Raw genomic sequence first — 13181 nt, forward strand, 5'->3', positions numbered from 1 at the left:
CAGCTGCACACAAAAATGGTGTTTCTGAGAGAAAGGGCATGTTTTATCAGGCACTCTTCAGAGTGCTCTACTTACATGGCTGTTAAAACCTTTAATTCTGCTAGCTGTTTTCAACACTGAGATGACTGTAGACGATAGCCTCCTGATGGATACTGTAGGATATATATATATATACACACACACACACACACACACACATATATGTGTATATATATATATATACACTATTTAACATGACTACCAGCAGCCCTGGCTTTAGAGCCAATTCCACAGGCACATACTTAGACCAAGTTACAGGATACATATTGTTTACTAATTTTTTTTTTTTTACTGCCTAAAATGTTTCTTAATAAGTCTGGAATTATATGTATGGGTAGTAGTTTAGGTACCTTTAAACCTGTTTATGGGTTCACTGTCAGAACTGTGAATTATAGACACACGGGAGACAGGGACCATCCCTTGGATTCCTTTTACATATGCTTCACTGTCCAGCACAGTGGTATTCAAATAATTGGTACATTAATTCAATAAATATTTACCAAGACTTCTTTAGGTCTTCGATTTTGACATTCTTATAGAAGCAAGCCAATTTTGAAAGATTTCTAGGCAGTGAAAATTTAATAAATGAAAGACACTTGCCATTACTGATCATAATTCAGAAAGGTTGAATTAAGGTTAGAAGTGGTGGGTGTTCTGAAACTGCCCACGTATATGATGTGGAATCCAAGGTTAGGACTCCAAGGATACAACTGAAGCAAAATAGGAGAGAATATGAGGGATTGGGTTAGATTTGAAAATAAAATCTGTTTTTTAGAAATTACAGTGATAAAATTATGAGGAAATATTGGGGAAGGAGATAAAGTAACATTAAAAAAAATAAAACGCTTCCAATATAATAAAGTAGAATCCTAGTAAGTTTTTGAGAAAACTGTTGTTGTTTAATCCACTGACCTCTTTTGATCAGAATTTTTACCATTCCATAAACTCTCAACTGTAACTAAATAACTGCACTTTACTGACAATGTTTTGTGAAAATGCGAGCAAAAACTTCTTTGATTCTTTTAGTCTGAACAACCGAGAAATTAAAAGATCCCATCCTTAGATTTATATAATTGATTTTCTTAAAAAAATAAGTTCAGTTATGACAATATTTATCTGGAAACAGCAGCCTCCAGCAGCAAACTAACAATTGGAATAACCACAATGTCATTATGAGTCATAGTGAAACAAGCCTGCACACTTTTTGTATCTGAGTAACAAATCAGACAAGAGTGAAAAACGTCAACTATGGGGAAGGCAAATAGAGGATCTACATCAAAACAAAGTCCAAAAGGCAAAACCATAAATATTAGAACAATGCTTCAAAAGTCAATTGCTATCACAGGGAAAACATTTATGGAAGCAATTCAGAAAATAAATGAACATAGATCTTTAAAATATAGAACTCTAAATACTGATATATTTGGGATACTCTACAGTGCCCAGTTAATAGCTATAAATATTGTTTTCCTCAGGTATTTCTAGATGCTGTAGAAATCTATTGGATTTATTGTTAAAAATTTTTTCTCAATTGTGAAAAATTAAAATCAGTTCTTCAACCTTTAGAAAGGAAAGAAAAAAGAAAATCTCTTCACTATAATACAGCATGAAAATAGGGTATCTGCTTGTCACATCGTGTGTTTTTTTTAAAGAAACTATGGTCAGAATCCATTTCACACAATCTTTAAAACAGGTAACTAAATGCCAAGTTTTTCTTTTCAGGCCAGCCACAAAACTTGAGGGAATAGATCCCAGACATGTATGTACATGACAGAGCAGGCTGCTGTTTGAGCCAGCCAGTTTTAGTATCATTTCCAGGGGTCAGCAATCTATGGCCCATGGACTGAATGGCTTGGCCTGTTTGTGCATGGCCCTGAGCTAAGAACAATTTTTAACTTTTTAAAGGGTTGTAAACAAAGCAAACAAAGGAATATGTGACAACTGTACATGGTCTACAAAACTTAAAATATTTACGATCTGGCCTTTTACAGAAAAAGCTTGCAGACCTTTCATTTATACTAATGTTGTACAGAATTCAGACAGTGCAATTCCAATTCCAATGTTCATTTTTTCCGACCCAGAATGCAGCAACGTCCTAAAGAGGTCTTCTTGATGTCATTTGTTAGAATTCCTTTTCTCTTTCTTCTTCATCTTCATCATCATTAAAGTTCATCCTACAATAATGTAAAAGTGATTGAAAAAAAAAAGTATGAATTTACATTAAAATGTTGGTTACTTTATAGTACTTTATCTTTTAAAAAATAATTTAATGGATCACCATATGAAATATACCTTGCCTAAATGTAACAATGGAAAGGAAAAGGGATATCTCTTAGTTCTTACCTGCTCATGCAGATACTATCAATTACAGTTTTACAGTCATATTTTGGTACCTTTCTAAACTGAATTTCAATTCTGATATTCTGGCTATGACTAATAACATTTTCTGTTTCAAATGCTTTTTTTTTTTGTTTTTTAAATTTTTTTAATGTTTATTTATTTCTGAGACAAGAGAGAGACAGAGCATGAGTGGGGGACGGGCAGAGAGAGAGAGGGGGACACAGAATCTGAAGCAGGCTCCAGGTTCTGAGCTGTCAGCACAGAGCCTGACGCGGGGCTCGAACTCACAGACTGTGAGATCATGACCTGAGCTAAAGCTGGACGCTCAACCGACTGAGCCACCCAGGTGCCCCTCAAATGTTTAACTTAAGATAAAAGTCACACTTTAAAACCTCTTGAGGAAGCGAAAATAAATCAAAACACCAGAAAAACATTTTTGTTCCCTAAACCCAAGGAAATAATTGTAACAATCTCTTTCCTATCTTTTAGATTTGGATAAAATGTAACCCTTGATACAGGATGTAAGGCTTTTTATACGGGAGTGTGCAGTTCTAATATGGTTCTATAAAGCCAGACATCTCTAGCCCTCCCCTCTCCAGAATATGCGCTGGTTCTTTTGTTCTTCTTTCACCTTATAGGGAAACAATCCAAGAAACTTCTATGTCATTTTATTAAGTTCCACTCAGAAAGCATTCCAGCATTCACGGACTCTTTGGTCTGTTTGTATGTCCTAGAATGACAATGACTTAGAAAAAATGAACACTTCTTCCAAAGAATAGCAGAGGTTGCGCTGTTTGATAAAATTCTAGGAGGGGCTGAAATGAGTATGGGTTCTGATACATCCTGACTATACCAAAAGAAAATCTGCTATGCAAAGTATGTTACGAGGCTCCAGTGTATTTATTCCTAACAAGTCAATACTTTACATTTTAACAAAATCTAAATAATTTATGGCCATAGTTCACTATGTTTTAAATGGTTGTACTTGTGCAAATTTCTACACTTTTCAATATACAGAGGTTACATTCTGATTGTCCTATTTTTGAATTAAGAAATTTCAACTTTACTATTTTTTGAAGCTTCCATTGTACCTGTTTATTGATAAATATAAAGTACAGTATAAAGCTGGCTGAAGTCAGCTCTAGATTTAGTCCTTACCTTATCTCTCTTTCCATGATTTTGAAGATTTTTCAATTTTTCATATATTAAGGTAGCAATCTCTTTTGCATCTCTGGTATCTATTTGCTCTCCCCAAATGTTTCTCTAAAATAAAAAACATTCTTCTTATAATCTTTTAGGTGTCTAATCAAAACATGACATTTGCATCTAAGAAACTTGATTATTCCTTAAAGTTCTAAATGTTTAAAAGTCAAATTTCTTCAAGGAAATAATGCTACAAAGCAGTTAACTCATAATTTACTTAAATATGATACTGTTATGAACACATTTAAAGTATTTCCTTGGAAAAAATGCATTGCCAGCTCTAACTAATCTAATCTAATTCAAAACAACTAAAATATAAAGAAAAGCCATCCCCCAGAGGACTCAAATCATTCTAATCTTATACATATGTCATTGGCACAGTTAAAATCCTGACCAACTACAACACTAGAAAGTAATGTGTATCTCCTGGTTTTTATTTGCCCACAGTAGGAAGGTGGCTGAAAAGCAGTGAAGGGGGCAGGTCAATATATCAAGCTTTACTTTGGATCTGGAGTCATTTGCTTCCTGCTTCCTAGTGGGAACTCCACACTATCTGTTAAGATCTTGCTTTTGTGTGTACCTGCCCACCTGTCTGTACTGCTGTTAACTGCAATCATTATTCTGCTTTGGTTTTCAAATCTGGTCTGGTCTTCTGGATGCCACCTGTCTCGGTTTGTACAGGGATATTTTGGTGTCTAATGTCCTCAGGGCTCCTCTAGACACATGGTAACATCATCTTTTCAAAGAGCTCCTTCTATGGCCAGATTAATTCTGTGACTGCTCATTATATTGATACTTTGCTTACATCATTCTGAGACCCCTACTTATGCTACCCATTTCTCAGCTATTCTGAGAATTAGAAAGCAGAGCTAGTGATTCCAAAGGGATGAAGTGAATTCAGATCCTGATATAAGCTCCTTTACTTTCACTGAGATGTTTACCCTAGGCTGTTCTTAAGACAGAATTAGCCTCTTGGACCAATCAAAGTCCTTCATTGAAACATCTAGTTGACAATTCTAGACTTCTAAAATCCATCTAATTTCTTTAACTCTATTTTAAAATATAATTTCCAATAAATAACCTGACGTGTTAAGCTGATACTCCTTCTCAAAAAATATATTTATTTGAAATGTTTTACCATAAAACATGAATACATGGCAAATCCTTATTTATTTAATTACAATTCTATTGTCAAAAATATCATTCTTTTACTCAGGAAGATAGCAAAAGTCATGAGTATTTTCAGTTAGCAATTACAATGGTTGAAAGATATATGCATTTATATAAATGATAGTAGAGGTTATCGCCTGAGTTTTAAGATCCATTGGTAAATGTCTAATTTTCTTTTTGGGGAAAAAAAAAAAAAAAGCATATTGTCAGTGGCCCAAAGAAGGGAGTTGTGATCAAGCCATGGACCCTAACTTTTATTTTGTAGTCTAAACCACTAATAAATATTCCTCAAGACAAATGTTCAGGTACTAGTCTACTTCAAAAGTATGATAGTATTCTTTTAATTTTTTCCTTTCCTGGAAAAAATAATAATAAAGGTAACATGTTAATTGTATAAAAGTAGAAAATATAGAACTTCACAGAATATAATTATGTTGACTTCTCCACTCGGAAAAAACTACTCTAGTATCCTGCTATGTGTCTTTAGTAGTTTCTGTAATTCATTAGTATAAAAATTTTAAGGAGTGGATCATATCAACTTTGAGACAGAAAAACCTTTGAAAATCACTTGATGTATATGTGAAAAGAAGCTTCAGTAATATGCAATAAAATAAAACATGACAAAGGAAGGAGAAGCTAATGAAAACCCTCACACTAATAACAAACCTTTTCAACTGGGTCTGCTAAAAGAAAGGCACATACGGGAACGCCAAATACATACCTTTGCTTTTTCGTAGGGATAAAATTTAACAGTTGGATAGGCTCTGATACCAGCTTTCTGGCATGTTTGAGCATAAGCCTGACAGTCTACTTTTCCAGCTTTCACTTTTCCTTTAATCATCTGAAAAGAGAGAAGTGGGGTTTGCCATTCACTGTGGCATAAACTATTTTGGCAACCACAAGGCAACATGATACTAAAATTTTCCCATCTTTGTAATAATAAAGACTTATTTCAAAAACTTAAGTTTTAATCCTTTCCATACTAATAAGATTGCTTCCAAATTTTTTAGTGGCTCTTATCAAGAAAAACTCCTTCCTGGTCCCCATACCTTGTCCACCACACCACAAACTCCCGATTCTGTCCTCAAACACCTTCTCCCATTCTCTGGTCTCACCTGCTGAGGTAACACTCTTCATTTTGCAGAAGGCTGTCGACACCTATATTCTCCAGTTCCTCTCTGTCAGGTGTCTTACATGCTCTTTGGGGTATGTGCATGTGGTCAAAACAGGATTCTTTTCTTAATTGTACTGGTTCCTCTAGCTACCTCCTTGCTTCTTTTTTTTTTTTTGAGGTTAGTCTTTCATTGCTTTTCCTCCCTCATCATCTCATTTATCAACAGATTTTAGTCTAGCTTCTGTTTTTACTGCTCCCTCCACTGAAATTGCTGTAAGTTCTGCAGTGACTACTTGACCAAACTGAATGGACACTTTTCAGTCTTAATGGGTACCTGACATTGCTAAACATGCCTTTCTTTTTTCTTTCTTGGCATTTATCACTATTCTCTTAGCTTTCTTACTCCTCAGGCTGTACTATCTCATTTCTAGCATGGGGACCTCTTTCTACACCTGCCTCTCAAATTATAGTATTTAATCACAGTTGCATCTATGGTGAACACTTTTTTCACTGTAAGCAATCTCCCAAGGGAGATTTTATATATAAATGTGCCGAGATGTGCTGCCTAGCCCAACCTCCCCTGATTTCACACTCACCTATGTACTGGCCTGGTCAACTAAATAAGCATCCTGCACAGATGATTTCCAACACGGATCCTTTCCCTTTACCTACTCTTCCTTCTGTCCTACTATTCCCTCATTCAAGCCAGAAACTAGGGTCATCTTAGACTTCTTTCTCTGTCATACTTACCACAATTAATTGGACATTAAATCCTATTCTTTTATCTCTTTTACATTTGTCCCATTCTTTCTATCACCATTACCTTCATCATGGTTCAGATAACATCTCTCACTTCAGGACAATTAAAATACCTTTGCTGCCTCTAGTTTTGTGGCCAATGCCGGCTTATTCAAGAGGGGTTAGGGCAGCAGCAAAGCTGCATGCAGAAACACACTTATACTGAAGGTCAGAGAAATTTACAAAATATTTATCTTTAACATTAGTTGACTTGTATCTTCAATTGCTTATAAAGGAACACCATATTGTTTCTGGTGCTCTCATATCGTTCTCTGGCCTTGCTGGCCTGTGTACAGTTCCATCCAAAGTGCTCTTTCTAAAATGTAAAATGGATCCTACCATATCCAATAGTTTTCCCCTAGTGCTTATACAGAACTTATTCTGAACAATATGAAATCACAAAGAAAGAGGACCAAACCTTCTCCTCCTCAATTATTTACTAAGCCTGAGTTTTTGCCATTCCCCTTCTGTGTTTACACTCTGGTAGTCTGGACCAACAGTGAAGTTGACCGAACATGCACCACTCTCTTGCATCCCTGCATCTCTGCAAATACTGTCCTCTCTGCTCGGAGGACTCTCTAGCCAAACTCCTGGTCATGTGCCAGACTCCTGGTCATGTTGTAATTCTCATCTCAAATCCCAAGTTTTCGGTGGAGCCTTTTGTCTTTTCCTGGCAAGACTCTTTCTTCCTCCCATGTCCTTGCTCCCCTCTCATTTCACTAGAGCAATGATCCTGCTGTATTAAATGTATTTATTTGCATGTTATCTTCCCACTAGAATAAAACCTCAGACATGTAACTTTTGTCTTTCAATTTCTATAGCTCTAGTACTTACCGTAATGCTTCTAACCTAGTGCTTAGGATTTGTTGAATGATCTTTTTCATATTTAATAACTTTCTGGCATATCCAAGATATAGGTGTGTTATAAAATATATAACTAAGCTAAGTTTTTCAGTATACAAGGGAATGAAACCATTTTGTTAGAATTACTGGAGAAAAAGGAAGCACAAGAGGAAAAGAAGATCAAGTAAGCGGGAAAGATGAAGAACTTATTTGAAGGATGATCCAATAACAAATAATCTTTCATGACACCTAGGAGCTTTGAAGTCCCTTTGCTAAAAAATCCTGATGGGTTAGGATTGTCAGCTTTTGCTTTAGACTGGTGAAACTGGAGCTTTCTCATTCTAAGTGAGTGTTTTGTAGCCCAGGCAAAGCTCCCTGAAGCAAGAATGCTAACAGTCTGGATTAGGTCATTAACAGGATGATGGGGACAGAAACAAGAAAAAATTAGACTGTATTCTGTTTATGCATTCAGTTAAATTTTATAAGCATTTCCTGAGTCAGACTCAGATAAGACCTGTACCTTGCCCTCAAGAAGCTCCAGTCTTATGGAGGAGATAGATATCTAAATATTTATTCACTGTGTAAGTACACCAAATGGAGTACAAGACATCAAAGTGACACTGAGAAGGACAGAGAATACAGAAGTGCCAATGTAGCTGGATTTTGTAGGATAAGGAGAGAAAGATTCAGATGACTAATAACGAAAAGACATTTTAGAGAGAGGGAACAGTATCTGCTCAGCAAACCTGGAGTATTTTGCTGTGTCTGAACTGTGAGGTGTGGGGTGGTGACAGAGATAAAGCTGAAGAGGTGGGAAGGGTCCCACCAGAGACCTGCAATCAAGGTTGTAAGTCAAGAAACTTGGCTAACAGGAAGCCAGAGAAGGCAGTATTTTAGCAAGATCAGCAGGGCAGAACTGAATAAGGCAGACTGGCAATGTGAGACTCGTTAAAAGGCACACATGAGAAGTCTGGAAGAGATGAAGAGGGCTTGAAGAGAAAGGCTAGCAGAGGGCATGACGAGGAGATGACAGATTTGAAAGGCACTTAAGAGGCAGGACAGGATCTAGTGATGGGCTGGTGGGCAGCAGAGTAATGGTGGAGGAAGGAAATAGGGAATAAGCAAGAGAAATGAGTTGTCTCTAATGGTTAGATGATGTCATCCATCAAGATAGAGATGTTAGCCAAAAGTATTAATAAAGAAGGAAGAAATCTACCACAAAGATGATACTCATAGAAATGAAATGGGATTTTTAAAAAATTCACAGGAAACTTCTTAGAAAAAAAGAATCATATATACCTTTACCTAATTATTTTATCTAATTTTTAAATAATCTAATTTTTAAAACATGCATGTAACTACAACTTACTTATATAGATAGACAAGACTTACCCTAGCCAAAAGCTCAAACTCTGGAGCAAAATTTTGGCAAGGTCCACACCAAGGAGCATAGAAATCAACCACCCAGTGATTTTTCCCTTGTATAACTTTTTCATTGAAAGTCTGAGGCGTTAGATCTATGGATGCTTGAGGTAAAAATCTGCGGCAAGGGATCAAAATTACTTTTCATTATATGAAACCAAGGAAAACGTCTAAAATATAGCAAAAGTTTCTAAGTTAAAACTGACTTCAAAGAATGACAATAAAGCACAACCCTATCTTGGTAAATTATAATTCTTTACTAAGTAGTTTAAAATGTGAGAGCCTTAAAAAACTTACAGTAAATTTAACTGCAGACATAAGACGAAGGTAAATAGCACTGAATCTATTTTATGCAATGATGCATATTTTTAATTACTCACCCTAGACCCCAAATCCTCAGGGAATAAGCATCTCTATTCCAACCATTGTAACTACTGAAAGAAGAGCAAATATGAAAGTTGTAAATACTATTTCCTATTATTGGATATGTTCAGAAAACAATCTCATTGCAGCAGTTTAAAAGTTTGACTGACTACTTAGCATCTCTCTTCTCAGTTACACCTAGCTACAAACGCTGCTTACATGGCTTCTCAAATACATTTTTCTCTAGTCTTGATGTTTTTTTGTGCTCCAGGTAGTCCTAAATGTTTAGCTGCCTGCTGGACATCTCCTATAGAAGCATGGGAATGGTGAAACTCAAAATGTCCGAGACTTCAGTTTCTGAACATTTACTCTGGTTATTATGTCTATCAAATTCCTACATACTTTTTAAGACCCATGTCAAAAGCCACCTCATAAATGCAGCCTTTCGTGATTTCCTCTCATAGTTGTGATCCTTTCCTTCTTTGAAATTCATAGTCTGTTTTTACTTTTCAAAGAATATTCCTTATATTCTGCCTTGCACTGAGTTGTCTACCTCAAATACCATGTGGTGTTGTAGAAACAAGTATGGGCACTGACACAGACCTGGGCTGAAACCCCAAGCAGCAGTGTGACTTGGGAAAGTTAACGAAGGTCTGTGGATCAGTTTACTTATCTGTAATAGTAGGAAAGGGTAGTAATTCTTATTTCTCAGGGTATATGTGAGGACCAGTGGAAATAATGTGAGCAAAGGATCAAGTACAGTACCTGAAACCAAACACTGACTTAATAAATGTTAGTACTTCCTCTCTTTATCTTCCTCTATACTGGAGTGCCAGCTTCATGAACATTGGGATTGTTCAATTCTTTTTTTTTCATCTTCTGAGGTTCTCCTTAGCACACTATCTTAAAACATGGTGGACTCCCCAAAAATGTTTGTTGGGTTAACTTTTATTTAGTTAAGATAAACAAATAAATAAGCTTTAAAAAAAAAAGTTATTTATCTCTACACCCAACATGGGGCTTGAAGTCATGACTCCAAGATCAAAAGTTACATGCTCTTCTGGCTGAACCAGCCAGGAGCCCCTAAGATAACTTTTAAATTTTAACTGTCTAAATAAGTGGTTATAATAAATGTCTTTAAATTTTAGGCAACACTTACTGATACTGAAAAGCTTTATTTGATTTTTGGGGAAAAAATCTTATCTCAGGGTATCTCCGAACATTTTCTTGGGCACAAAAAGAATGATACTGTTGGCAGTCTATACTGCCCACATTGATCAGTCCAGTTAATGTCTATAAAAGAGAAAAAGGAGAGATAAAATAGATCAAAGTGATAACAATAAAACTACCTCCATAACTATGTTTACAATAGAAAAATCATCATTTTGAGATGGTTCTTATATTATTTACCAGTGATTTTCACCAAATAAAAATGGGTAAGGGTTTAAAACATAACAGAATATATATAGTAATGAACTGAAAATGTAATGTTGCAGTTAAGACCTTACTACAATTACTGCAGATTAAATAACAGATTTCATACATGTACCTTATGGGGGGAAATGAAGTATTTCTAAAACTTAAGTGTTAGAAACCAGGAACTAACGAAGACCTCTGCAATGGTATTTCAAAGAGTTATTTTTCAAATAGAGACATGCATTGCAGCACACTGACTCATGCTTGAATTTAAAAATTTTACTGAGAAGAGCACAAAATTGTATTATCTTAAATGTTAAATACTAGAAATCACTTTTAACTCTTCCATTTGTTCATTTTTTCTTAGAAATATAAAAGTTGATTTCATTTTCCATTCTCATATTGAAATAACTTTTCCCCAATCTTTCATGATTTATAACACTATGTCTATTTGTAGGAAATCTTAAAATTCCAAATGTTTTACTGATCGAAGCTATTTTTTAAGTCCCACAATATTGTGAAGAAACTGTATTGTTAAGCTCTAAAAATAAAGGAGTAGAAAAATTTTAATAGAAAATAAAGGGATCTTTGGGTTGACTTTGGCAGAAATTTGGTCAGATACATACCAAACAAGTGACACAGGAAAAAGTAAGGGTAGATTATTCTATACCATTCACCTATCAGACAGAAACAGAGTTGAAATCTAAGTGGTGTAATTAAAGCTATTGGGAGTGATAATCTAGAGGTGAGTTCATCTCCGTTTTAAAACAATTCTGTTAAATACACATTAATGCTAAATGTTAAGATTTAAATAAACTACTGTACTATACCCGGGCCATTCTTTTCCACTCTGGCATTAGGACTTGACATGGATGACACCATGGAGAGTAGAAATCAACCATCCAGACTTCATCATGTTTTCTTTGTTTAACTAGTTCACTGAAAGTGGTGGGTGTCAGGGAGATCACTGAAGGATTCATAAGATCCTAAAGAGAATTTAACTTTCATTATAACTGATATAAAAAGGTATTGATACATTCTTGGCAAACTGTTATCACTTAGAAAAGTTCCTGGTTTATTTTTGTTTCTGTTTTTAATTTTAGAGAGAGCACAAGTGGGGGAGAGGGGCAGAGGGAGAGCCAGAATCCTAAGAAGTCTCTATGCTCAGCTTGGAGACCAACACGGGGCCCAATCCCACAACCCTGGGATCATGACCTGAGCTGAGATCAAGAGTCGGATGCTCAACCAACTGAGACACACAGAAGCCCCCCAAAATTCCTGTTTCTGAAGAATCAAAATATACTTATTTATATTTAAAATACAATCTAAAGTGAATTATTTTAAAAAGGACAAATGATTCCTAATTAATTTAGACTTTGCCCATTAATCTTCTGAAATCAAGGTATATTTTCTTGCTATTATGTATCATTAAAATCATCTTAGGTAGGGAAAAGAGGCAACTGTATTTAAGGTGATAGGAGATGGGACAAAAAGCTTAGAGGTGCCTAGATGTCTACAAAGGCCATATAGTTCTATTCTAGAACCAATGAGTGGTTTGGAAATAACCCTCTAATTATTACTGAAAAGCCTACTATTCTATATTTTCCTGACAGTCTGAATGGAGATACTGTACAACTTCCCTAACAGCTCACTTGCTCCAAATACTGTTTTAACAAAGCTTTAGTCTACAATGATGGGGTAATATTAACAAAAGTGTTAGCTTCACTGGGGAAATAATAATAAATAATACAGCACAAAATGAAAAACTATTTAAAAAAAATTTAGGGGCCCCTGGGTGGCTCAGTTGGTTAAATGTCCAACTCTTGATCTTGGCCCAGGTCATGACCTCACGGTTCAAGAGATTAAGCCCTGCATCAGGCTCTGCCATGACAGCATGGGGCCTGCTTGGGATTCTTTCTCTTCTTCTCTGCCCCTCCCTCACTTGCTCGCTGTTTCAAAATAATGATTTAAATTACCTCTACAATTGACAATACTATAAATTAAATTAATTTAAAATACCTCTATGAATTCCAAGATCTGTTCAGCAGAGTGATGTCCTTCATATTCATGAACGTTGGACTGGTTGAATACCACTGTTGTTGGATAAGCCTGAATGTTATACTGTTAGGAATGAGAATACAAATGAAAGATTTTATGCATTTTACCTATTGGTTTCAAATTCATAACCAGCTTGCTTTTAAGTAACAACATTTAAAAAGTCCATTGCTAAATTGCTGGGTTATTGCAAAATTTTAGCCTGGCCAAATTTGGCAAAGAAAATGGATTTACAGTTGCACTGATAAATTACCCTTTTTATAGCTACTCCATTAGCCACAGAATCCATGGGCAATGAAACACTGAAAAGTGAGCAAGGCTAATTATGAGTGTGGGCCCTTTTTACTCTCCTGAACCAAGAGGATAAGGCTGTAAAGAGTAGGCTAATCTCTGGCTTGAGTTTTTGAAACCATAATAC

The 13181-nt window shown here is 35.6% G+C and overlaps 1 protein-coding gene across 2 annotated transcripts in view; it reads right to left on the reverse strand.

Annotated features, from left to right (window-relative positions):
• Nucleotides 1-912: 912 nt before the first annotated feature.
• The window catches only part of DNAJC10 (DnaJ heat shock protein family (Hsp40) member C10), a 52851-nt gene continuing 40582 nt past the window's right edge, over nucleotides 913-13181 (reverse strand). For both annotated transcript variants that reach the window (XM_053907153.1, XM_053907156.1), the window contains exons 16-23: nucleotides 12728-12829; nucleotides 11539-11694; nucleotides 10452-10585; nucleotides 9310-9363; nucleotides 8900-9047; nucleotides 5474-5593; nucleotides 3538-3642; nucleotides 913-2213 (exon numbers count right to left, since the gene is read on the reverse strand). In XM_053907153.1, the coding sequence (XP_053763128.1) occupies nucleotides 2202-2213; nucleotides 3538-3642; nucleotides 5474-5593; nucleotides 8900-9047; nucleotides 9310-9363; nucleotides 10452-10585; nucleotides 11539-11694; nucleotides 12728-12829 (831 nt within the window). In that variant the 3' untranslated portion in view covers nucleotides 913-2201. The remainder of the gene's footprint in view (nucleotides 2214-3537; nucleotides 3643-5473; nucleotides 5594-8899; nucleotides 9048-9309; nucleotides 9364-10451; nucleotides 10586-11538; nucleotides 11695-12727; nucleotides 12830-13181) is intronic.

The sequence above is a fragment of the Panthera pardus genome, unplaced genomic scaffold (genome assembly GCF_024362965.1).
Source record: "Panthera pardus isolate Hobbes unplaced genomic scaffold, ASM2436296v1 HiC_scaffold_10, whole genome shotgun sequence".
NCBI lineage: Eukaryota > Metazoa > Chordata > Mammalia > Carnivora > Felidae > Panthera > Panthera pardus.